Below are 24,820 nucleotides of genomic sequence, written 5' to 3'. Positions count from 1 at the left end.
AGAGATATATACCCGAAATATGTTCTTTAAATAAAACCGAACTGATATGCTTCGGTTTGTAGAACTTTTTTGATAAAAACGAACTGATTTGCTTCGGTTTACAACTCATTTTTGGTCAAACCGAACTGATATGCTTCGGTTTGTACAGCTTTTTTGATAAAAACGAACTGATTTGCTTCGGTTTACAACTCATCTTTGGTCAAACCGAACTGATATGCTTCGGTTTGTAACACTTTTTTGAATAAAACCGAACTAATATGCTTCGGTTTGTACAGCTTTTTTGATAAAACCGAACTGATTTGCTTCGGTTTAAAACTCATTTTTGGTCAAACCGAACTGATATGCTTCGGTTTGTAGAACTTTTTTGATAAAACCGAACTGATTTGCTTCGGTTTAAAACTCATTTTTGGTCAAACCGAACTGATATGCTTCGGTTTGTAGAACTTTTTTGATAAAACCGAACTGATTTGCTTCGGTTTAAAACTCATTTTTGGTCAAACCGAACGGATATGCTTCGGTTTGTACAGCTTTTTTGATAAAACCGAACTGATTTGCTTCGGCTTAAAACTCATTTTTGGTCAAACCGAACTGATATGCTTCGGCTAGTAACACTTTTTTGAATAAAACCGAACTGATATGCTTCAGTTTGTACTTTGTGCGGAAAGCGTGTTACAAGATTTTTTCAAGGCGCATCCTTGGCCGAATTGGACAACTCGGGAGGGAAACCTGTTTCAAGATTTTTTAAGGCGCATCCTTGACCGAGTTGCACAACTCGGGAGGGAAACCTGTTGCGATATTTTTTAAGGCGCGTCCTTGGCCGAGTTGAACAACTCGGGAGGGAAGCCTGTTGCGATATTTTTTAAGGCGCGTCCTTGGCCGAGTTGAACAACTCGGGAGGGAAGCCTTTTGCGATAATTTTTAAGGCGCGTCCTTGGCCGAGTTGAACAACTCGGGAGGGAAGCCTTTTGCGATAATTTTTAAGGCGCGTCCTTGGCCGAGTTGAACAACTCGGGAGGGAAGCCTTTTGCGATATTTTTTAAGGCGCGTCCTTGGCCGAGTTGAACAACTCGGGAGGGAAGTCTTTTGCGATAGTTTTTAAGGCGCGTCCTTGGCCGAGTTGAACAACTCGGGAGGGAAGCCTGTTGCGATATTTTTTAAGGCACGTCCTTGGCCGAGTTGAACAACTCGGGAGGGAAGCCTGTTGTTGATTGAGAAGCGAAGAAACAAAAACTGAACCATGAGAATGGAAGAACTGAATAGATTTCATTAACAGGTGCCTCATTAAAAACCTCATCGGCCAAAACCCCTTTTCATTTTTTTATAAGGGGAGAAAAGACCGATCAAGGAAAAGAGTACACTATCTATTTACACAAGATCTTGTTACAACATATATTAGCTATAATATGTCTTTAAATGAGATGCGTTCCAAGTTCTCGGAATGATCTTGCCCGAAAGTTCTTCCAATTTGTATGCCCCATTTTCTAAACTGTGTCGGACCCGAAAAGGGCCATCCCAATTAGCGGCCAACTTGCCTTCTTTTGAATTGCGTCTTGCCGTTCCTTGCACTCTCCATACTAAGTCGCCCTCCTTGAAACTTCTCTTGATAAGATTGGAGTTAAACCTACGAGTCATCCTCTGCTTGCAAGCTTCTGCTATGATTTCGGCTCGAACACGTACTTCATCGACCATATCAACTTCAGCTCGAAGAGAAATATCATTAGTGTTTTCTTGAAAATATTGTCGCTGAAAAGACGGTTCGCCCACCTCAACAGGTACCATGGCATCTGTGCCATACGTAAGCCGAAAGGGTGTTTCTTTAGTTGTGGATTGAGGTGTACATCGGTACGCCCATAAAACTTCTAATAACTCCTCTGCCCAAGCTCCTTTAGCGTCCCCCAATCGTTTCTTTAATTCTCCAAGGATTACTTTATTTGCTGCTTCGGCTTGTCCATTGGCTTGCGGGTGTTCGACCGAGGTGAACCTGTGTTTGATACCGAGATCATGAATGAACCGATTAAGTTTTTGATCGGTGAACTGCAAACCATTGTCACTAACAAGTGCATATGGAATGCCAAAACGGGTAATGATGTTTTTCCATAAAAACTTTTGAACATTGGCTGCTGTGATATTGGCAAGCGGCTCGGCCTCTACCCATTTCGTGAAGTAATCTACAGCAACCAACAAAAATTTGCACTGACCCTTGGCGATTGGGAAAGGTCCAAGAATATCCATCCCCCACATTGCGAATGGCCAAGGTGAACTGATGCCATGAAGTTCTTCAGCCGAAGCGTGGATAAGGTTACCATGCCGCTGACACGATACACAATGCTTTACAAACTTTACACAATCTTCCCTGAGAGTAGGCCAGTAGTATCCGGCCCGAAGCACTTTAGTCGCTAAAGTCCGTCCTCCCGAGTGGAAACCACATATCCCCTCATGCATCTCTCTCAATATGTAATTAGCTTGTTCTGCCTCGACACATTTCAGCAACGGAGCCGAGAATCCTCTTCTATACAAATCTCCTCCAATCACAACATATCTAGCGGCCTGCGTTCGGAGCTTTTTAGCCGCCGTTGGGTGAGATGGTAGGGTACCATGCTCAAGATAATCCATTATCTCAGTGATCCATGTACGAACAGACCCCTCTACTACCAAACATTCAGCAGCTACCACACTTGGCGTTTCAAGATCCAAGTGAAGTGTGGTTCGTAGCTGTCCAGGTTTTCTGGTACTGCTTGCCAACCGAGCCAACTGGTCCGCCCTCGCGTTGTGTTCTCTTGATGTATGCTTTACGTAAACTTCTTCAAACGTACCACACATTTGTTGAAACAAATGGTAGTATTTTAACAAGTTTGCATCCTTGACCTGAAAATTATCATTCACTTGTTCGGCTACAACTTTTGAATCGGTCCAACATTCCAGTCGGTTTACACCAATTTCTCGTGCAAGCCTTAAACCAGCCAGTAATGCTTCGTATTCGGCCTGATTATTTGAAGCCTTGAACTCGAATCGTAATGATTGCTCTAGGATTAATCCTGTTGGTCCCTCCAAAATTATACCTGCTCCACTGCCTTGATTGTTGGAGGAACCATCCACATGTATTGTCCATAAATCGTTGACGAAACAACCCCTCGGCTGCAACTCATTGATGAAGTCCACCAAACATTGAGACTTGATTGGTCCTCTCGGTTGGAAACAAATGTCGAACTCCGATAACTCAATAGACCAAGCCATCATCCTTCCTGCCAACTCAGGTTTACGTAGTACTTTAGCTATTGGGCAATCGGTTCGAACAATAATTTGGTGACTCTGAAAATATTGCCGAAGACGCCGAGCAGTGTGAACCAGCCCTAGTGCCACTTTTTCCAAGAGCTGGTACCTTGTTTCGGCCTCTTGTAACATACGGCTGACGAAGTAAATGGGCTGCTGTCCCTCCTTTTCTTGAATTAGAACTGCGCTTATTGTATCATTTGACACACACAAGTAAACCACAATTGGTACTTCTGGATCGGGCTTAGAAAGGACTGGTGGGGAACCGAGGCGTTCCTTTAAAGTCTGAAAAGCCTTCTCGCATTCATCGGACCATTCGAACTTGTTTGCTTTTCTCAACAATCTCACCACAGGTTTCGTTATTTCAGCTAAACACGGGAGAAATCGGGACAACGCTGTAAGTCGACCTGCTAGCTGTTGAACTTGTTTAAGGTTCCTAGGGCTGATCATGTTGACGATTGTCATACATTTATCAGGATTTGCTTCAATTCCCCTGACCGAAAGCATGAAGCCGAGGAACTTTCCTCCGGACACCCCAAACACGCATTTCTCCGGATTGAGCCTCATTTCGTACTTGCGCAACTGTTGGAAAATTTCCGAAAGATCCATTACATGCCGATCAACGTTTCTGGATTTTACAACCATGTCATCCACGTATACCTCCACATTCTTGCCTATTTGATGTTGAAACACTTTATTCATCAATCTTTGATACGTTGCCCCTGCATTCTTCAACCCAAACGGCATTACCCGATAGCAGTAATTGGCCGAATCAGTTATGAAGGCTGTCTTTTCCTCGTCGCGGGCATGCATGGGAATTTGATTGTATCCTGAGTAAGCATCAAGAAAAGTCAGCATCTCGTGTCCTGAGGCTCCATCAACTAATCGATCTATGTTTGGAAGTGGATAGGCATCCTTAGGGCATGCCTTGTTGAGACTTGTGTAATCAGTGCACATTCTCCACTTTCCATTCGACTTTTTGACCATCACCACATTTGCCAGCCAAGTGGTATAATGGACCTCCCGGATGAATCCGGCCTCAAGCAACTTGGCAACCTCCGTTTCAACTGCGAGTTTTCTTTCGGTTCCCATTTTTCTTTTACGCTGTGCGATTGGCTTTGCTTCGGCACATACTGATAACTTATGACACATGATTTTTGGGTCTACACCTGGCATGTCAGAAGGTGTCCATGCAAATAGATCTTTATTCTCCTTTATAACTTTACATAAGGCCAAGCGATCATCTTCAGAGATTTCGGCACCGATGTACGTAACCTGTTCAGGGTATGAACCTATCTGGAACTGCACTTTTGGCTCAATCGGCTCCACCCTCTCTTCATTATTCATTCTAGGATCAAGATCCCATATGGTCTCGTCTACAGTTGCCGAAGCGTTCACAGCATGGATTCTGTTTGACTTGGATTTTCTTTCTTCCAACGGCAAAACTCTCAAACTAGCATAATAACATTCTCTCGCCGCCTTCTGATCAGCATGAATTGTGATTACTTTTCCTTGGTCGGATGGAAACTTCATCGCCAAATGTGGTGTTGAAACGATAGCTCCCAATGCATTCAAAGACGATCTGCCGAGAAGGATATTATATGAGGTACTTGCATCCACCACAATATACTTTACCTGAACTTCTCTGCTTTCCTGTTCGTCAAAACAAAAGCGTGTGAAGAGTTTAATATAACCCTTGGTACTGACCCTTTCTCCTGCAAAACCAACCAACGGATCGTCATAGGGAAGCAATTCTTTTTCAGAAATGCCCAACTGCTTGAATGTGTTCCAATATATAATATCTGCCGAACTGCCCTGATCAATCAATGTTTTCTTGACGATGCAATTATGAATTTCTACACTGATGACCATCGGATCGTCTTGCTCTGGGTCAATACCTTTGAAGTCAGCATCAGTGAAGGTTATTGCTGGCAATCGCCGAGATGACTGTCTATGAACAGTGTTGACCGATCGGATAGCTCGGAGATGTCTCTTTTGGGCCGAAGAAGTTGTACCCCCACCCGCAAAGCCACCAGCAATAGTATTGATAACTCTTCTGTGCGAAGGTGCCGAGTCATCTTTTCTTTCGCGCGACCTGCTTCTTTCACGTCGAACTCTATCAGAGGTTTTATCAGAACGGTCTTGTCTGTGCCGATCTTGATACCTGGGTTGATATGAACGATTCTGGGATGAACCTGATCGGTCTACAAAGTTATGAAGTTTTCCTTGTTTAATTAAGTCTTCAATCTTATCTTTAAGGGCGGCACATTCATCAGTTGAGTGTCCATGATTTCGATGATACCGACAAGATTCGCTAGTATCTGCCCGTGGTGGAGTGGAAGCTCTCTTCGGAATTGTCAACACTTCAGACGCCAAAGCCTGTTCAAGAACCGCCGCGCGATTGGCATTAAGCGGAGTGTACTGAGTATACTTTGGACCCCGGATAGGCCGCTCCCGAAGGGATATCTCTTTGCCCCTCCCCCTGTATGATTGTTCTACCGGTTTTTCGGATTTAGTAGACTGCTCGGCTCGGGCGTGATTTCTGAATTCTGCCAACTCCTCCATCTGCATGTACTTATCAGCCCTCCTACGTAAGTCGTTCATGTCCGAGGGAGGCTTTTTACAGATGCTGTTGACGAATGGGCCTGGTTTCAAAGCTGTTGTAAGATGATGCAGCGCCACAGCTGGGTTGAGATCTCTGATTTCCAAAGTAGCCTTGTTGAACCGATCCATAAACGCCCGAAGAGACTCCTTTTTGTCCTGTCTAAGACTAACCAGAGATAAAGACGTTAGACTATGAGGGCGACTCGTCGCAAATTGAATAGTGAACTGTGATGACAATGTGTTGAAGGAATCTATGGAGTTGGGTGGGAGACGAGTGAACCAGCTGAGAGCTCTGCCTTTGAGAGACGTAGGAAAGATCCGACACAACGCAGCGTCATCCGTCGTGCTCAGAGTTACCTGTGTCAGAAAAACATCTAAATGTTCATCAGGATCAGTGGTACCATCATATTTGTCAATAGGTAAAGCCTTCCAATTATCCATTAAAGGGAGTTGCATAATGGAGGGAGTGAACGGATGTCGGTGAGATCCGACAGTGGTTATATCTGCAGGACGACCCACGGTAGGTAAGGCCGAAGGGAACCTTTCAGGGGCTACTGCTGAAGCATGAGGAACCGATGTATGGACCGCGTGAGATTGATACGACCCTTGAGTTTGTGTGTTGGTGATATGAGTAGGCTTCCAAGAAGTATCCTGACTCTTCAACGCTTCATTCTCAGCCCTCAAGGCCGAAAGCTCCCTCGCATCTTTTTCTCTCTGTTGTTTCATCAGCTCCATTTCTTGTTTGAGTAGTCGCACTGTTTCAGAGAGATCGGTCTCATCCACCACTTCCACATGCTCCTCAATGGGACGATCTTGCGTATTTGTTCTCCTAGTTATCGGCATCGTTCTTCTCAACAAACTTCCAACCAACTTCGTTCGGCCCCACGGTGGGCGCCAAATGTACCTGTATAAGGATACACCGATAGTCTTCTTGAGTTCTGAAGGCCGAACGAACGCTCCAATCCGATATGTGTGAAAGGGTTTGTACCTGCAAAAGGCACTCCAACGCTCAAGTCAGCACGGGCACAGAAATCTAGGGTAATTAATGAACAGTGACGTTACCTTTTGACCTGAGCTATTTATACTGACATTCGTGGGCCCTGGACCTTATGGGCCCTGTAAAGCCTTACCGTGTTAGGTAATACTTCTTAATCAGTTAATTATCTTTTGATGGTTTATTAATGATAACTAATGGAGATGAGCCGAACCAGGTAACCGATTGGCGATCGGCCACCTGATTCGGCCTTTCAACAACCGATAAGAAGGTGGCTAAACATCCCTACCCGTACAATATATATATATATATATATAATGTTTTAAAATTAAATAATTATTTATCTATTCAAATTAAGGTATATTATAATTTTCGATATTATATCAATAATATTATTAATATATTTATAGATAAACTAATAATTTGATAAATATAACTTGTTATATATTAATATACTTTTACAAAAATATAAGTATATTAATTAGAAATATATATCTGATCTTATATATTTATATTTTTGTAAAAGTATATTAATATATATTAAGTTATATTTATCAAATTATTAGTTTATTTATAAAAAGGGTAAAAATATTATTGATATTAATTTATCAGTAATATTAAAATACTAATAATATATAAATTTTATTTATTTAGTAATAGTAAATATATATCATTTGATACATTAAAAAAAATAATATACATTAATTTAAATAAACAAACAATTATATAGTTTTAAAACATTATATATATATATATATATATATATTAAAATTTTAAAATTATTAAATTTTTAATGAGAAAGACTAAAATTCCACAATTATGATATTTAGGAGATTAAAATTGTTCAATTAAAAATTGTGAGACTAAAATTACACAATTATAATCTTTTAAGGACTGAAATTACTCAATTAAAACCTTAGAGATCAAAATTGCATAATTATAATATCAAAAACACAATTAAGTAAAGAATATTTTATTCACAGTTCTGGAACGGGCCGTTTTGAAAAGAATTCCACGTGGATGCCACGTATGCATCTACGTGGCATCCACGTGGCCAAAAGTTCACTCCATTTAAATAATTTGGACGGAAGTCCCACATTGAAACTAATTAATTAATTTGGGACTAAATTGAAACCAATTAATTAATCTGGGACCAATTTGAGACCAAAAATTAATGAAGAAGGGACCAAAATAGGGTTTTAGCCGTCATATATAATATCCATATTCTATGTTGTTTGGTGATTTTGAGGTATTGGATGATGTGTTATACACTGACTAACTTACATTTTAATGAAAGTGGACAGCTACAACTTTAAAAAATAAAAAAATAAACATCAATTTAACCCTTTTTAATGGGTTTTGGGACCTAACCATTTATTTTATGAGATTCCAAGTCAAGTCTATTAGATTTTAAGAAAATAATGTCTCAATGTTATAACTAAATGAGCTCGTTCTCTTAATTTTAATATTTATTACAATATATAATATTAAAAAAATTTTATCATTGTTATTATACTCAGCTGGTTGAACAGAAGACCGCTGCCAACTGCTGCATATGCTCACCTCACGGAAGAAATTCAGAAAAAAAAAAAGAAAAAAAAAAGAAGGAAATTTGTGCTTGCAAAGAGTACAACCAGGCCCTCCTAATAATGTTTTGATATTTGACCTCTAAACAAAAAATCAATCTTGATGTATTTTTGATAAACTTTACTATTATACTACATAGTTTATAAAAAATATTATATATTTAATAATTGTAAGTTTGTTTAATTCATTAATTCAATCAAAATATTGATTCAATTACTGATCCAATTTTGATAAGACTGCTTTTTATAATAATTATTCTTAAAATCATATTTAAAACTGTACCGGGAGGACCCTATCGGTCACGTGGACCAACACGTGCCGCTCCATCAGACACTCACGCGAACTGAACCATGTCTATGTAAACCTTGACGTTAGCATCGGCTTAGCATACAGCCGAAGGCCGAGAATAGTCTACTAGCAAATATCGGCTCGACTGAAGGCCAATGCAAACAACACCATGATGCATCTCCGTACACTACGTATTGGCTCGGCCAAACGCCAACCAAGTAAGGTAACCGAGTAAGCATTTGTCGGCCCGGTCAACAGCCGAGGACGTGCAACTTCCCAAGCCCTAGCCTGTCGGCTCGGCGATGTGCCGAAAGGTTAAACGGATTATAGTACAAATCACAGTTAACAAGGATAAGCGCATGATTAAGACTTGATTAGCTGATTAGCATTGTATTACCTAATTTGGTAAGTGTCAGAAAAGGCCCACCATGGTCAGGCTCATGTCAGGTATTATAAATAGGTCGCACGTAACGAGGTACGTCACTGTTCATTATTTACCCTAGAAAATCGTGTTTGTCCTGACTTGAGCGTCGGAGTGCCTTTTGCAGGAACCTCCCCCCCTCTGAAGTGTCCACCAGAAGTATCCGTTCGGCCCTTCACCACCTAGAAGACTACGAGTGTACCCTCAGACAGGTACATTTTGGCACCCACCGTGGGGCCAAACCGATAGCTTTACAGAGACAAACTGAGCATTGCGTTGAAAGAGAATCATGGCAAAGACAAGGAGAACTAACGTTGAAGACCACCAGTCCGAAGATGAGCACCGGTCCAGGGTAGACAATGCCGAAACAGTAGAGGAGACAAACTTGACCGATATGGTACGCCAAATGAAGGAAGAGATGGCCGCCATGAAATAGCAACGAGAGAGAGATGCTGCCGAGATGGCTACGTTGCGACAAGAGAATGCCACCCTCAAAAACCAGTACTGGGATCCCACATGGAAACCCTCTGAGACAACCCACACTCAAGGGTCGTTTCACTCGCACGGCCATCACACCTCTATCCCCCACACTTCGGTTGCTGCCCCAGGTGTCCATGTCTCGGTTGGGCGGCCGGAGCACACTGACACCCTTTTACCCCAAACATCATGCAGTCTGCACTTCTTGACCATTGGAAGTCCTTGCCACTCGACAAGTACGATGGTAACACCGACCCAGATGAGCACGTCGATGTGTTCTTAACTCAAGTTACTCTGAGCACTACTGATGACGCCGCCTTGTGCCGAATCTTCCCAACATCATTAAAAGGGCGAGCGCTAAGCTGGTTTACTCGGCTTCCTGCTAACTCGGTTGACTCGTTCAACACGTTAGCTTCCCAGTTCACCATTCAATTCGCTACAAGCCGACCCCACCAGTTGACCTCTTTGGCACTAATCAGCATCCGTCAGGAGAAAAAGGAATCCCTTCGGGCGTTCATGAGCCAGTTCAACAAAGCGGCGCTTGAAATCTGAGACCTGAACCCTGCTGTAGCTCTACACCACCTTACCACCGCCTTAAAACCGGGGCCCTTCACCAACAACATTTGTAAGAAACCTCCCACTGACATGGATGACTTGCGTCGGCGAGCCAACAAATACATGCAGATGGAAGAATCGGCTGAGTTCCAGAACCAAGCCCGAGCGGAGGTGTCGGCAAAACTTGACAAGCCGGCCAAGACTAATTTTCGGAGTCATCCAAAAGAGCTGATTCCTCGCGAGAAGCCTCCTCGCGGGCCGAGGTACTCCCAATATACGCCACTCAATACAAGCAGATCGGCCGTCCTAGAACAAGCACTTGCCTCAGAGGTGCTAGCAGTCCCGAAACGAGCTTCGACCCCTCCCAGGGCCGATACAACAAAGTCTTGTAGGTACCATCGCAATTGGGGGCATTCAATAGAGGAATGCGCGGCCTTGAAAGACAAAATTGAAGACTTAATCAAGCAGGGGCAACTGCAAGGCTTCATAGACCGCCCGAACTCATCCCGACACGCCGACCGGTCTTGGCGGCACAATCAACCCGAGCAGAGGAGAACGGGAACACACTCATATAGAGAACATAGTCGGTCAAGAGATAGGAGAGAGGACGAGCCTTCGGCACAACCTCGACGAGTCATCAACACCATAGCCAGTGGATTCGCTGGCGGGGGCTCATCCTCATCGGCCCAAAGGAGACACCTGCGAGCCGTTCGGCACGTGCATGCAGTGGAAACAGTTCGTCGCCGCCTCCCCACCATCACTTTCACTGAGGCCGACTTCAAAGGCATCGACCCAGACCAGGATGATCCGATGGTGATCAGCGTTGAAATTCACAACTGTATTGTGCGCAAGACGTTGGTTGATCAGGGAAGTTCAGCCGACATCCTGTATTGGAACACGTTCAAGCAGTTGAGTATTCCGGAATCCGAGCTAGTTCCTTATGATGAACCTCTGGTTGGGTTCTCAGGCAAACGAGTCAAGACAAAAGGGTATATCAAGCTGTCAACCCGGTTTGGGTTTGAAGGAGCCGAATACCGAGACATTTTAGTTCAGCTTGCTGTGCCGGGGCTTCCTCGTCGGCTTGTTGGCTTGGAGGGATGGAGGTCCAGTCCACCAACTTCCCCTGGAAGAAGTCCTTTGTCATATCAAGGTGAAATTCAGGGGGGAAGTCGCCGAAAAAGCATGCTTGCCGAGCCGCCTGAGCAAACCCAGCCTGATGCTGAGTGAGGACCTTGTTGCGCGCTTTCTCCTTATAAGCCCCAAAAGCAATCTTCTCAGCATCCAACTCCTTACCCAGAGCAGCAACCTTCTCTGTCTCGCTCTTCAAGGCAAGCTCAAGGCGCTGAACCTTCAAAGCCAGGTCGTCAGCAATTCGCCCTCGGCGATCCATCTTGGCCTGATATTTTCTGTTGGTCGTTTGGGCGTCAATAAGCGCCGCCAGCGTCTCTTGGAGAGACTTCTCCTGCTCAGCTAGTTGCCGATGCAGTACATCGGCCTCGCCGTTCAGCTCCATCACGATGCTTTGTGCCAAGGCCACAGCACGCACTTGGAACTCACAGAAGAAGCTCCATTTCTGAGCCGAGGTCATGCAACTCAGCACTCCTTGACCCGATTCGGAGGTCAAGTCTTGGCTCAGAAAATCCTGAGCGTTAACATTGCTAGCCAAAAAACTTGGTCCAGCCAAGCCTTCTGGAACAGTTGGACCAGCCACGCGGCGCTGCTTAGCCCGACAGCTCTCTTCCTCAGCCCTTGGGTGAGGCCTTCTTTTTTTGGGCTGGGGCCGGGTGGGCTTCCTCGGTTTTCTCGTTGGTCCCGCCCCACCACCTTGGGCAGTTGGTTGATTCCCACGCACGCCGGCCGGGGTCTTGTTCACAGTGGTCGCCGCCACTTGGTTCCTGATCAACGTACGAATGTCCAGATCGTCCTCTCCATGATTCGCCATGATACATTCACATCATTAGTCAAAATCAATGATAACGCAAGAATTTAAACAAGTAAGAAAGGTACTATACCAATCAATTCTTCGACTACGTCGACCGATTCACACAATCGGACCAGAGGATGACATGGCAAAGGCCGGGGAAACTTCTCTAAAATATTCAAACTCGATCTCTCCTCCGAGGACATTCAAGATTTGGACACCGTGTCGTACTTCCTCGGCTTCCGAGTCCAGTACAACGGAAATAGTGATCTCCCTTCGGCATCGAAGAAGTATTTATTCCCTGTCTCCGGCCGAATCATCACCTTCATAAATCCCACTTTGAAATTCTTATAGGAAGTGGTGAAAGGCTGTAACAGGCAATCACTGTGCCGAACCAGTGACAACCACTTAATCTTCTTTGTGGGCCGAGACGAATAGAAGTGTAGGAATAGGTGCGGAGTGGGCTGGATGCCGAGAGCCAAACACAACTGTCTAAACCCTTGCATCGCTGCCCAAGTGTTTGGATGAAGTTGACTCGGTGCCACGTTTAGAAGCCGCAGTATACCGATAAAATAATCATCAAAAGGGAGAGTTATCTTCAAATCCCGAAACATGTAATCGTACACATAAAAGAACTAGTATTTGCACGACCCTTGGTTCAAGTACACGAAATCCGGATTCGGCCCTCCATCGCCTCGGCACGGCTGGAAAAATATGGCAGAGGGTTCCTCTTCCTCAGGAAAGGTCAAGAATTTCACTGTCGATACGAAATGGATAAGAGAGTTCTTATCGGTATACCGGAAATACACGCTACCAACCTCCCCGTGCACCCACGAGTACCCAGGGTCGATATGGGAGGAAAATTCCTGGACGATCCACCACCCCTGCTCGGATGATCATCAGAGACTATCACCAATGAAGAATCACTCCTACTCCGCAACCGTTCGGACCCAGAAACGGACTCTACATGATCCTCCCCATTGGAAGCCGAGGCCGATGCGACGTCTCGGTCCGGCGTTGCTCTCAACCCAGAATCACCTGTGTCCCCAGAGGAGTCAATATGAACAACATTTACATCTGCCATTACGTACCTGATTGTTGAACTTGACCAATCTTCGCTGAAGAATACTCCAACACCGCAACTCAGTTGATCTCGGCTCGGAGCAAGTGATAAACGCGTATCTTTGGGGACCCCTCCCACATGCCTATTTATAGGCGTTCCTTGCAAGTTTATCAAGCGCAGAACCCCTATACACACCGTTGGATCACTTAGATCCAACGGTTCATGATGCGTAACCCTTCGCGTACGTCATTAATACCCAACGGTTATAACCATTGGTATTCCGACAACGGTTGCAACTCTTCGCCTTCCATTAGCAGTCATAACTCCTCGCATGCGTCATTAATGCCCAACGGTTACAACCCTTCGCTTCCCATTAGCAGTTGTAACCCTTGGCCTTCCCTCAAAAAAGGTAACAACCGAAATACCACATTTACCCTTTGCGTCATTTCACTCCTAAAGGCTGGGGGGCTTGTGTACCGGGAGGACCCTATCGGTCACGTGGACCAACACGTGCCGCTCCGTCAGACACCCATGCAAACTGAACCATGCCTATGTAAACCTTGACGTTAGCATCGGCTCGGCATACAGCCGAAGGCCGAGAATAGTCTACTAGCAAATATCGGCTCGGCTGAAGGCCGATGCAAACAGCACCATGATGCATCTCCGTACACTACGTATCGGCTCGGCCAAACACCGACCAAGTAAGGTAATCGAGTAAGCATTTGTCGGCCCGGTCAACAGCCGAGGACGTGCAACTTCCCAAGCCTTAGCTTGTCGGCTCGGCGAAGACACCCACGCGAACTGAACCATGCCTATGTAAACCTTGACGTTAGCATCGACTCGGCATACAGCCGAAGGCCGAGAATAGTCTACTAGCAAATATCAGCTCGGCTGAAGGCCGATGCAAACAGCACCATGATGCATCTCCGTACACTACGTATCGGCTCGGCCAAACGCCGACCAAGTAAGGTAACCGAGTAAGCATTTGTCAGCCCGGTCAACAGTCGAGGACGTGCAACTTCCCAAGCCTTAGCCTGTCGGCTCGACGATGTGCCGAAAGGTTAAACAGATTATAGTACAAATCATAGTTAACAAGGATAAGCGCATGATTAAGACTTGATTAGCTGATTAGCATTGTATTACCTAATTTGGTAAGTGTCAGAAAAGGCCCACCATGGTCAGGCCCATGTCAGGTATTATAAATAGGTCGCACGTAACGAGGTACGTCACTGTTCATTATTTACCCTAGAAAATCGTGCTTTTCCTGACTTGAGCATCGGAGTGTCTTTTGCAGGAACCTCCCCCCCTCTGAAGTGTCCACCAGAAGTATCCGTTCGGCCCTTCACCACCTAGAAGACTACGAGTGTACCCTCAGACAGGTACAAAAACAATTTATTATTATTAATAGCATATTTTTTACAAATATGATATATCAAAATTAAACTCAAATACTATAAGGAAAAATGAAAGAAAGGTTATAATAAGAAATACAAGGTGTGTATAAGAATTAAGATAACGAAAACAATTAAATACATCGTATTATTCTTTTTTGAGGGCTAAATTCAAATATATTTTTATTAATTATTATTTATTTTTAGTAATTTTTATTTATTATTTTAAGAAAATATTTACTAAAAAATAAAGATTTATATATTCTTAGCATGTGTGTATTGCATATTTAATAAAATAAAAATATCCCTTGAATCAAAAGAAAGAAATCACTCGCCATCAATCTTAACTTAAAGAGTAAAGTATGAATTAAAATATGTAAATAACTATTTGAGCGTTATTTGTAATAGTGACATGAGGTTTATTCGACCACATGGGTTATTATATAGATTTAAATTAAAAGATAAATTACTAATTTGTTAATCACAAGTTAATAATTTACTTATTTATCTCTAAATACAGATAAATGAACTGTGTAATGACTTAACATAGTTTCTACACTTACCGGAATCGATAATTTGTAGTGAAAATAATTATTACTACTTATGGTTAATAGATAGACAAATCCTTGAATCACAATAACAATATATACATACATACATGCAATAAAGGTTGCATCAGCAACCAAAAATACTATATAACTATATATGTGTCTATGTATATATATACAACGATCTAAGATTAATAAAGAGTAATTTTAGGTTATTGGTCAAGTAACACCTATACCACTAGTTACATCAAAATAACCCAACAAAAGTACCTTACAAAACCCCAAATTTGCATCCAGCTAACCTTGCCTTGCTTCCATGTAAACATGATCATCCTAGTCCAACTACCAAGAAAACATGTAAGGGTAAGCTACAATTCAAAATGAATCATCATAATGTAATTATAGAAGCATAACAAATATACAACCTACTACCACATGTAAACCAAATAACAAGACATCTCATGGATTACAAAGGTAAACAACAATTTTCATCAATATGCCAACAACCATGTCATTCAATCATGTAATCAACAAGAATATGAAAGACATCAAATCACACCACGTCATATACATACACCTCAACTAATGTTTTGTCACACATTCACCTACGGAGATCTCCTACAACAAGGTAAATAATCTAAGTAGCTAGACCCTATCGAACCAATATGACATTTTTACACCTATTAGGTCAACAACCAAATTGGGACACCAATCCCTAGCAACATGATTTATCAGATGTAGCAACTTAAGCTAGGAAGTCTAGTATTCATATCGGGGTATAAAAACTTGGGTATGAGCCTATCACGACATTAGCTTGCGACAATAAGCCCCTTATGCAATTAGCCTACCCTATGCAATTAGCCCACCGACTACCCTTCAAATACTATGCCCTTCTAGTACTCAATTAAGGACCAAACCTCTAACCTTACACTTTACTCATTTGGTCACTTTATACATGTATGCCTCGACTCTCCCACATATGAATCAACAAATGGTCACTTTTAATGAGTATAGTTCGACTTGACCCCTATACTATGGTCACTTATAACTATTATGCCTCAACCTGACTCACATACCACATCAACTAAGGTCTTAGAGGAAACTCAATCATCCACTCCAATAAATAACACCTACTCAAGGAGGATTTTTTTAACAACTAGGCTCATAGAGTACCACATCAATATCCACACATTAGGATATCCAACTTTCGAAAACAACCTCTCCTCTAGTCCTAAGTCAATCAACATGCCTAAATGTCTAAAACATTCTCATCATCACACCTCAAAAAGTCAACAAATCATGCTTAAATCCCTAAAGCATTCTCAGCATCACGCTTCAATATTTATAATTTATATGTATTGCTCTAAGTCAATGGATATAGATCTTATAACATTAATCAATGTACAACACAATTGCACTTCAACAATTCAATCATATAACAATCTACATATATTATTCCATATTAATATACATAAAACCCAACCACATGTAGCAACATACAACATGCAATAGATTCACCTAACATATTCATGTTCACCATATAATCACTCAAACAATAAGAGTTTTCAAATCAAGACATGTTCGGTGCCATTCAAACCACATTTGATGCTAGTTCAATCCAAGACAATTCTCTATCCTTACACATGGCACCACCAATCCTATAGTTGACATGAGCAAGATAGAGTACCCCTGGCTGAAACCACATCTGACGTCATGAAGATATGCTTGACATGATAGTGATTTATGCACTTTCATATCACAAATTTGGCTTAAAGCCACCTAAAAACCAGAAGATACCAACATGCAATGTAACACAATATATATATGCATCACCCACAACTTATTTCATCAATAACAACATATACAATAAAAGACCCACCAATCTCACCAAATTTTCTCTTGAAAAACCAAGAACACCAAAGTTCCATAATCAACTTCAAATCATGTGATTTAACAACACAACTACATCTATTTCAATCATTTAGCAACCATTACATACATACGAATCAAATAAATCAATCATAAATCAATTTTAGCTTCCCTTAGCTCAACTCCAAGCAAAATAGATGAAAAATAGGGAAAAAAGTTCTCTAAGCTATGAGAAACTACAAGTTCCACACCACCCTAATTCTCAACTCCAATAGCCTTGTCAATTAGATGCTCAATAGAGATCTTATACACACTCAAGGAGCCTATAAAGGAAGAAAGAAAATTTCATGATTTTATAGCATCTCTCATTGCCTTTTCTCTAAGGTGCTATGAGAAAATAAGTTTATGAGACTCAAATCTCAAAAGAAATCTTATATAATCTCTCCCTAAGGGTTAAACTAGACATTTTCCCAGAAAAAACCTCTAACTCTTGAGTTTCCTTGACTCCTAAAGCCTCTCAACAACGCCTCAAAACACTACAAAATATAATTATTGCTAAAAGATAATAATTAACAAAAAGGCATGGTGTTACAAATTGATGACAAGTTAACTTAAATTAAAGGTATCTAGAAACCAAGCATTTTGGCCTAGTGGTGGTAAGGCCTACCCTAGGACACGGGGGGTCGACCTAGTGCTCCTAGGTTCAATTCCCATCGACGTTAAAATAATATTTGGTTAGCGAAAGTCACATCCCACGAACACAAATGAGTCTTGTCAGCTTTGGGACACTATGTGGATCGTGTCCATAGACCAAAAGAATTAAAGGTATCTAGAGTTATTTTAGTATCATAATGTTTTCTCTAATTTCCTAAAAGTGTTTTAAAGTTTATTAACTCTTCTTGAAATTTATTTAGAAGAATCAAAACTAGAAACATCTACCTACCAACAAGTTATAGGTTTATATATAACTAAACTTGATCTTCTTAAGCAAATTCTCATATTAGAGTCTTGTAAATGGAAAAACGTAGTTAGGACGAAAGATCTCACTAAAGATAGTCAATCAAGTTTTCTAACAAAAATTAATCATTAGAAAAGTTTATACATACTTTGTACCAGTACCATACTTTAAAAACAAAACCTAGAAAATTAGTATCTTTTAAAATTTAACGATTTTCTATGATTTATAGAGATTAAAGTACAATTAATAGTTCCATCTCTATTGGCTTACTCGATTTGAGTTGTTTACCATGGGCACCCTTCTTACTCATTTGGACACTATCAAACATAATTTCCTACTTTTGAGGGTTAGGAATATGAGATTCTAGTATGAACACATCTCAGCATTTAGATGATTGCTCTTTATACGATTAACTAAATAGAGTTTCATTTATTAGGTTGGAAAGTAGACATTTGGGACATCAGTTTAGACTTGAAAACTACATAAAAATATTGAGAAATGACTAAGTTATGTGAGTCATAAGATGTGTTTCACGTTCTGTGTATGAAAAGTTATGTCTACAACTTGTAAGCCTTGTGAGGACTCTTATATGACCTAATTAATGTTGAGAAATTACACATAATTTCTTATAATCAGATTTTGCAATAAACAAAATAAATGTGTAATAATAACACATAAAACTTGATAACAAAGTTCAGCTAATTATGTCTATGTCTCTGACCTGCTGCAAATATATTATTGAAAAAATGAGAAAATATAAAAAGTGTGTTCAAACACTCAACTCATAACCCAAATATACCAAAAATTTAAAATATTATTTTATCTCTCTCTCTTTTTTTCTCTCGTAATAGGAATACTTTTCGTAGTTATAGCATGGTGTTATTTATACATGCATGCAAAGCTCATATTCCTTTCATTTTGTTTTCCTATTTTCATGCATTGCCTTTAATTTTATTGGTTTTCCTTATTTTTCTCTTTAAGTAAAACAACACCCTACACTCCTTTTATTTGGTAGTGTTTTTGACCATTTCCAACAATCTCCCACTTGAAGATTGATTTCAATTTGTCTTCACATCTTGATCAATGCAACAACTTTATCTTGTTTATTATTCTTGCAGGTCAACTGAAGTTAAGCAACCTTTAATTTGTCAATGGTTGCTACCTTTGTCAACATGTTTGTTGGGTTCTTACTTCCTAGAATCTTTCTTAATGTCAGCACACCATCCTCAAGAAAAGATCCGATGAAGTGATAATGGCGACCAATGTGCTTGGTTCTAGAATGAAATGTTGAATTCTTAATGTATCGCACTTTAACTATCAATGTGTAAAACAGTTTTCTCTTAAATGAATCTTAACTTTGTTAATAATCCTTGAAGCCATATCAATTCTTTATTAGCTTCTGTTATTGCTACATACTTAGCCTTTGTAGTGGATAAAGCAACAAACTTTTGTATTTATGACATCCAACTAACAGTTATAGTTCTAATAGTGAAAATGTAACCAGTGGTACTTCTTTAGTGATCAACTTCACCTTTAAAGTTTGTATCTACGTAGCCTTGTACTTTTAATTCTTTATTGTGCCTTGTAGATACCTTAAAATCCACTTAACTACTTTCGAATGAGCTTTACCTAGATTTGTCATAAACCTACTAACAACTCCCACTGTATGGACAATGTCTGGCCTTGTAAAAATCATCATGTACATCAAAATTTTAATGGTTGAAGCATATGAAATCTTAGCCATGAACTCTTTTTCCTTTTCCACCTGAGGGGTCTTATCCTTGGATAGGTAAAAATGACTGACCAAAGGTGTGCTAACTAGCTTGGCATCGCCCATGTTGAATCTTTGTAGAACACAATTAATGTACAATACCTAAGATAACTATAAAATAATTTTTTTCTTATCTCTCATGATTAGCATTTAAACGATCCTTTTTGCTAGACCTAAGTTTTTCATGTCAAATTCTTTTAACAATTATTGCTTCAAGCTTTTGGTCTCATCCATATCTAAATAAGATATTAACATATCATCGACATAAAGTAACAAAATGATATAAATAAACTTATATCTCTTGAAGAAACTGTTGAGGTTCACAAGACGGTGAATCAATTTCTAAAGAGTTTTTATGATTACAAAGAAGAAGAATGAAGATCATGAAATTGTAATAGCATAGTATATGTGTTGTAATTACTTTGTGTTTAACTCTATGCATGTTTGTGTTAGTTTATGCTTTGTGCATGTGATAAATTTTTATTCTAATTGTCTTGAAAGTAGAATGATGATGCTAGAATATGTGCTATGTGATGGAGGACCATCCTTGGAGCTTTATGTGAGACCCATCACTAGGTCCATGGCTAGGAGATTGGAAGAGGATAGGGGAGCTAACACCCCTAGATACATGCTTCTTATGGCTAAAGAATATTGATCATTCTCCTAAGCCTTGTTAGCATAGAATTTATTTTATTCTTATTTTGCCCTTGTCTTTAATTTCCCATTTTTACTCTTGTATTTTGGGTACCTTAGACATACGATTTATTTTACTTGTACTTCTTATTTTACCCTTGTATTTTCGGATACCTTAGACATCGGATTTATTTTTGCTTGTATTTCCCATTTTACCCTTGTATTATAGGGTGTCTTAGATTATAGGATTTTATTTTATACCTAGGGTATTTTATTAAGGTTGGCAACTAGGCCTATACGTGTTTTTTTTGGTAGCCTTGGATTTATTTTTGGACTTGGAAAGGTTTAGGCCCAAGTGGAGGGAACCTAGGTTGCATGGTCTTATCATGCACCTAGATGTAGTTTAACCTAACCCAAAGATTCCATCCTTGGCCACCAAGTAGCATCTATGGTTAATTTAGGTTTCATTTGAAGTGCATTTGGCTTGTTAGAGATTTTTGGATATGGTTGAGATGATGAAGATCATTGAGATAACAAGAAGACCCCTCAAGAAGTTTTAGTTTTGATGATATTGTATAAATGATGCTTGAGCCTATGAAAAAGGGTATTGTATTGATTATAATAGATATAGGCTTGTATGTGTGTTTGTTTATGTTTGATGAAGTATGCTTAATTCAATAATCTGTCAAGCTTTTAAAATCCAAGAATTTGTTTTTTTTAAGTATTTTTATGAGTAAGCATGAAGTAATAGATTATCTTGAAAATGGTAATTTACTACCAAGTGTAGAAATAGAACTTGATTCAAACAAGAGTTTTCAAGGTAACTTTGTTAATCAAATTACCATTCAGGGTAATAGATTACCAAACCTTTTATTGGAAAAAGATATTCAAATGTCATCTGTGTTAATAGATTACCAAGTCTGTTACCGAACCTATTTTCAAAGAACTCGTTGAGGTAACAGATTACCAAAGTTGGTAATAGATTAAAACAGAGTCTCTTGCTTGGAATCAAGCTGAAAAAACAAAGTTTTCACCGTGTTAATCGATTACCACATAATGAAATGCAAATCTGGGACTTTTCAAGCTCTGGTTAATCGATTACCCTAGACAATTTTCATGTTCTGATTTAATTTTAAAGAGCAAGTAACAGATTACCATTACTGGTAATAGATTACTTCTGTTATTACTCTTTATAACTGAATTAAGTCTTGCACTCTATAAAATCAATCTTTTTGAAATTTAAAAAGAGACCCAAGAGAACTTTTGAAATCTTAAGAAAAGAAATATTTTTTAGAATCAAGATTAAGGTGTTACCCAAGAAACTTTCTGAAATTTCAAGAAGTGCAAAGATAGGACATGAATTCTTGAAAGAATATTCAAGAACTATATTCAAGAGTGAAAGATCAACATATTCACACAATTAGGTGATATTACTCTGATCTTGAAACTTGTATTTTCATTTTTGATTGGTGTATCTCTTGAGATAGGGTATCTCAACAAGAGATGGTGAAATCTTGAGAAGGGTTTCTCAAGTAATTTTTGTGGGGTACAAAAATTTTGATTGTTTTCAATCTTGTGGTGTTAAGATTGATGTGTGTTTGATATTCTTGTAATATTGTGTGAGCAAGGTGTTTGTAAACAATATTATAGTGAATGATCTTTTATTTGGTGGGGTGCTAAATCAAGGAAAACTGGATGTAGGCCAAGTGGGTGGCTGAACCAGTATAAATTTTTGTGTTCTTCATCTTCTAACCCTTATCTTTAAAGAATCTTGTTGATTTCTTGTTTTAAAGATTTGTTAAAATGAAATTTCAATTACAGTACCAATTCTAATCATAATTCTTGTAATTGAACTTGTGAAAAAGGAAGGTAATATAAAATCAACCTTGATTACAAGTGATTGATTCGCTACTCATACTTTGATATTCTGCTACGTCAATAATAAACCTTGTAATCTACTGTTGTTTGTTACTCGAATTTCATAAAGGTTGTATTTTAGATTTTTTGAGAGGTTAATTTTAAAGAATCGTGAAAAAGAGAGCAATCTTAGGATAGAATCTATTCATCCCCCTTTCTAGATTCTAGTACACTAGGACCAACATGGCTTGCATTACTCAGCCATGCACTCTCAATTGTAACCCTAAATGCCTCCTCCTTTCTATAAATACCCTAGGCTAGCCTCCTTGTAAATACTTTGGAATTTAAGATATTGAGTGAGCCTTTGAGCCTTAATATTCTTTCCTTAGTCCCCTTGGTCATTTCGGCCACCTTGTTCCTTGTCTTCACCGTGAGTGTTCTCACCTTTATCGATGGAGCAAGGGAACCAAACAGCTCAACCATTTAAAAAGGATGAGTGGTCTGGTCTTAGGGGAGATTCTTAGACATGGGGGCTCAGGCGCTCAGCGGTTCCAGAAGGGCTCAGCACTTGGAGTTACTTCACAATAAAGAATTCTCCAAACTACTCAGCCGTTTTCAAAGGGCTGAGTAGTTCCCTCTCTCTCTGTTCCATGCTCTGTTTTAATTTTCAAGACATATATAAGAATTTCAAGCTGGAAATAGAGGGAGGAGCAAAGACAACAGAGCAAAGAGTTGAAGAACGATTTTAAGGTCCAAACATTCTTCAATATCCCAAATATTTTGAAAATGAAACTTGAAAATAAACATAAGAGGTTACAAAATGTTTTCAAAATAATAGGTTCAACTCCATATACAAATACAATTCATGTCCTAGAAATCTTCTGCCCTGATGTCACAATATCAGAGCATACCCATAAATCAACTGTTAACATTCTAGATGCCACTCAAAGCCAAATCTTCCTCACCTAAAACATCCAAAAATTGTACGGTGAGAAAAGAAAACATCTATATGTAAAGCACATAAGGAAAACACAACATAACCTCATCATTATTCATTACTTAATGAAATATTCACAAGCATTTATATATATCATAATTTATCAATCATTCATCATCTCCACATCTCAACTCACAATTACATCAATCCATCGCAATCCACACAAATCTTACAATTAACACTATGCCAAGGCCACGCCACATTTGACACCAGTGATACGGGTTAATTGCCTCACTCATCCCACACCATGCCAAGGGCACGCTCGTCCTTGTAGCATCACTTACTCAAGGTTCGTCTCATCCCTGGTCATTAGTGTGAGGAACCACAATCACATTACAATCCACACAATCTCTTACAATTAACCCTATGCCAAGGCTGCCACATCTGACATAAGTGATGCGTGTTAATTGCCTCACTCATCCCGCACTATGCTAGGGGCACGCCATCCCTGAAGCATCACCTACCCAAGGTCGTCTCATCCCTGGTCATATGTGTGAGGAACCACAATCACAATCATAATCATATCCATACAACATCTCATCTCATAGCTCAATTCCATACCACATACACAATTCCATATCACATACACAACAGATAAGTCCAAAAAAATAAGGGTTTACACACCCCTCAAGCAATTCACATCTAGATCATCAATTCTTATCAGTAATATAAGAATAACATTCATAAATTAATATAATAATCAATGGAATTACCAATTTAATATAATCTTAACATAAATGGTAAAACCCCCAATTATTCCGAAACCTAACTCACAGACACTTTTCTACAATTTCTTTCTCTCTCCTAGATCATCATTCTTACAAATTAAATATATATTTATAATCCTTAACACATACAGAATCTAATGGGATCATCAATTCCTCAAACAGAAATAATCCATTTTTTCCAAAACCTAGCTTATAGACACTTTTCTATAATTTTGTTCTTTCTCCCAAATCATCATTCTTACAAATTAAATATATATTTCTAATCCTCAATACATGTAAAATCTAATGGGATCAACATTTCCTCAAACAGAAATAATTATAAAATTACTCATAATCTTAAGGGACTCTTCCTCTACCCAATTCCCTTATGTAACTCTACATACAAATAATTCTCTTTTCCTCCGTGCCTGGATAAATAGTGGCTGAAACTAAAATAGAGATCCCCTTGGTCTCCTCCTCTGAGTGTCTCTCAGTCTTCAGAGAGTGTAGAAGGAAAAGAAGAGAATTTAGAAGAAAGGAGTCAGAACTGAAAGAAGTCAGAACTGAAAGGTATGCCTTTTGGGAGTGTTAGAGCTCTCTATATCAAGCTTCACCGAAACGGCCCGTTTCAAATCCAGAATGGCCCATTCTAGACTCTGACGGCATGTGTAAAATTCATATCCAGAACGGCCTGTTCTCAAACTAGAACGGCTCGTTCTGAGGTTGCATTTAACCCACAACGTCCATATTTGGAACGACCCGTTCTTAAACCAGAACGACCCGTTCTCAACTATGGTTATAGGCATTTTTGGTGATTTGGAACGCTCCGTTCCAATTTGGGAACGCCCCGTTCCCATCTAAAATTTGTAGAAATTTTTTGTATTTTGGAACGGCCCGTTCCAGTTTGGG

General features: G+C 39.8%; 1 protein-coding gene across 1 annotated transcript; it reads right to left on the bottom strand.

The window, feature by feature from the left end:
- Window positions 1-1,392: 1,392 nt before the first annotated feature.
- LOC145957387 (uncharacterized) lies at window positions 1,393-6,717 on the bottom strand. The gene has a single exon (XM_083073637.1). It carries the CDS (start codon window positions 6,715-6,717, stop codon window positions 1,393-1,395), a length of 5,325 nt encoding a protein of 1,774 aa, XP_082929763.1.
- Between the last annotated feature and the right edge of the window lie 18,103 nt (window positions 6,718-24,820).

The sequence above is a fragment of the Cajanus cajan genome, chromosome 4 (assembly GCF_000230855.2).
Source record: "Cajanus cajan strain Asha chromosome 4, NIPB_CcT2T_4, whole genome shotgun sequence".
NCBI lineage: Eukaryota > Viridiplantae > Streptophyta > Magnoliopsida > Fabales > Fabaceae > Cajanus > Cajanus cajan.
This window is presented reverse-complemented; position numbering and strand designations above follow the sequence as displayed.

What these genes read in the sequence shown, in the direction of transcription:
- LOC145957387 (XM_083073637.1), bottom strand. Translation starts at nt 6,717, where the DNA reads ATGCCGATAACTAGGAGAACAAATACGCAAGATCGTCCCATTGAGGAG.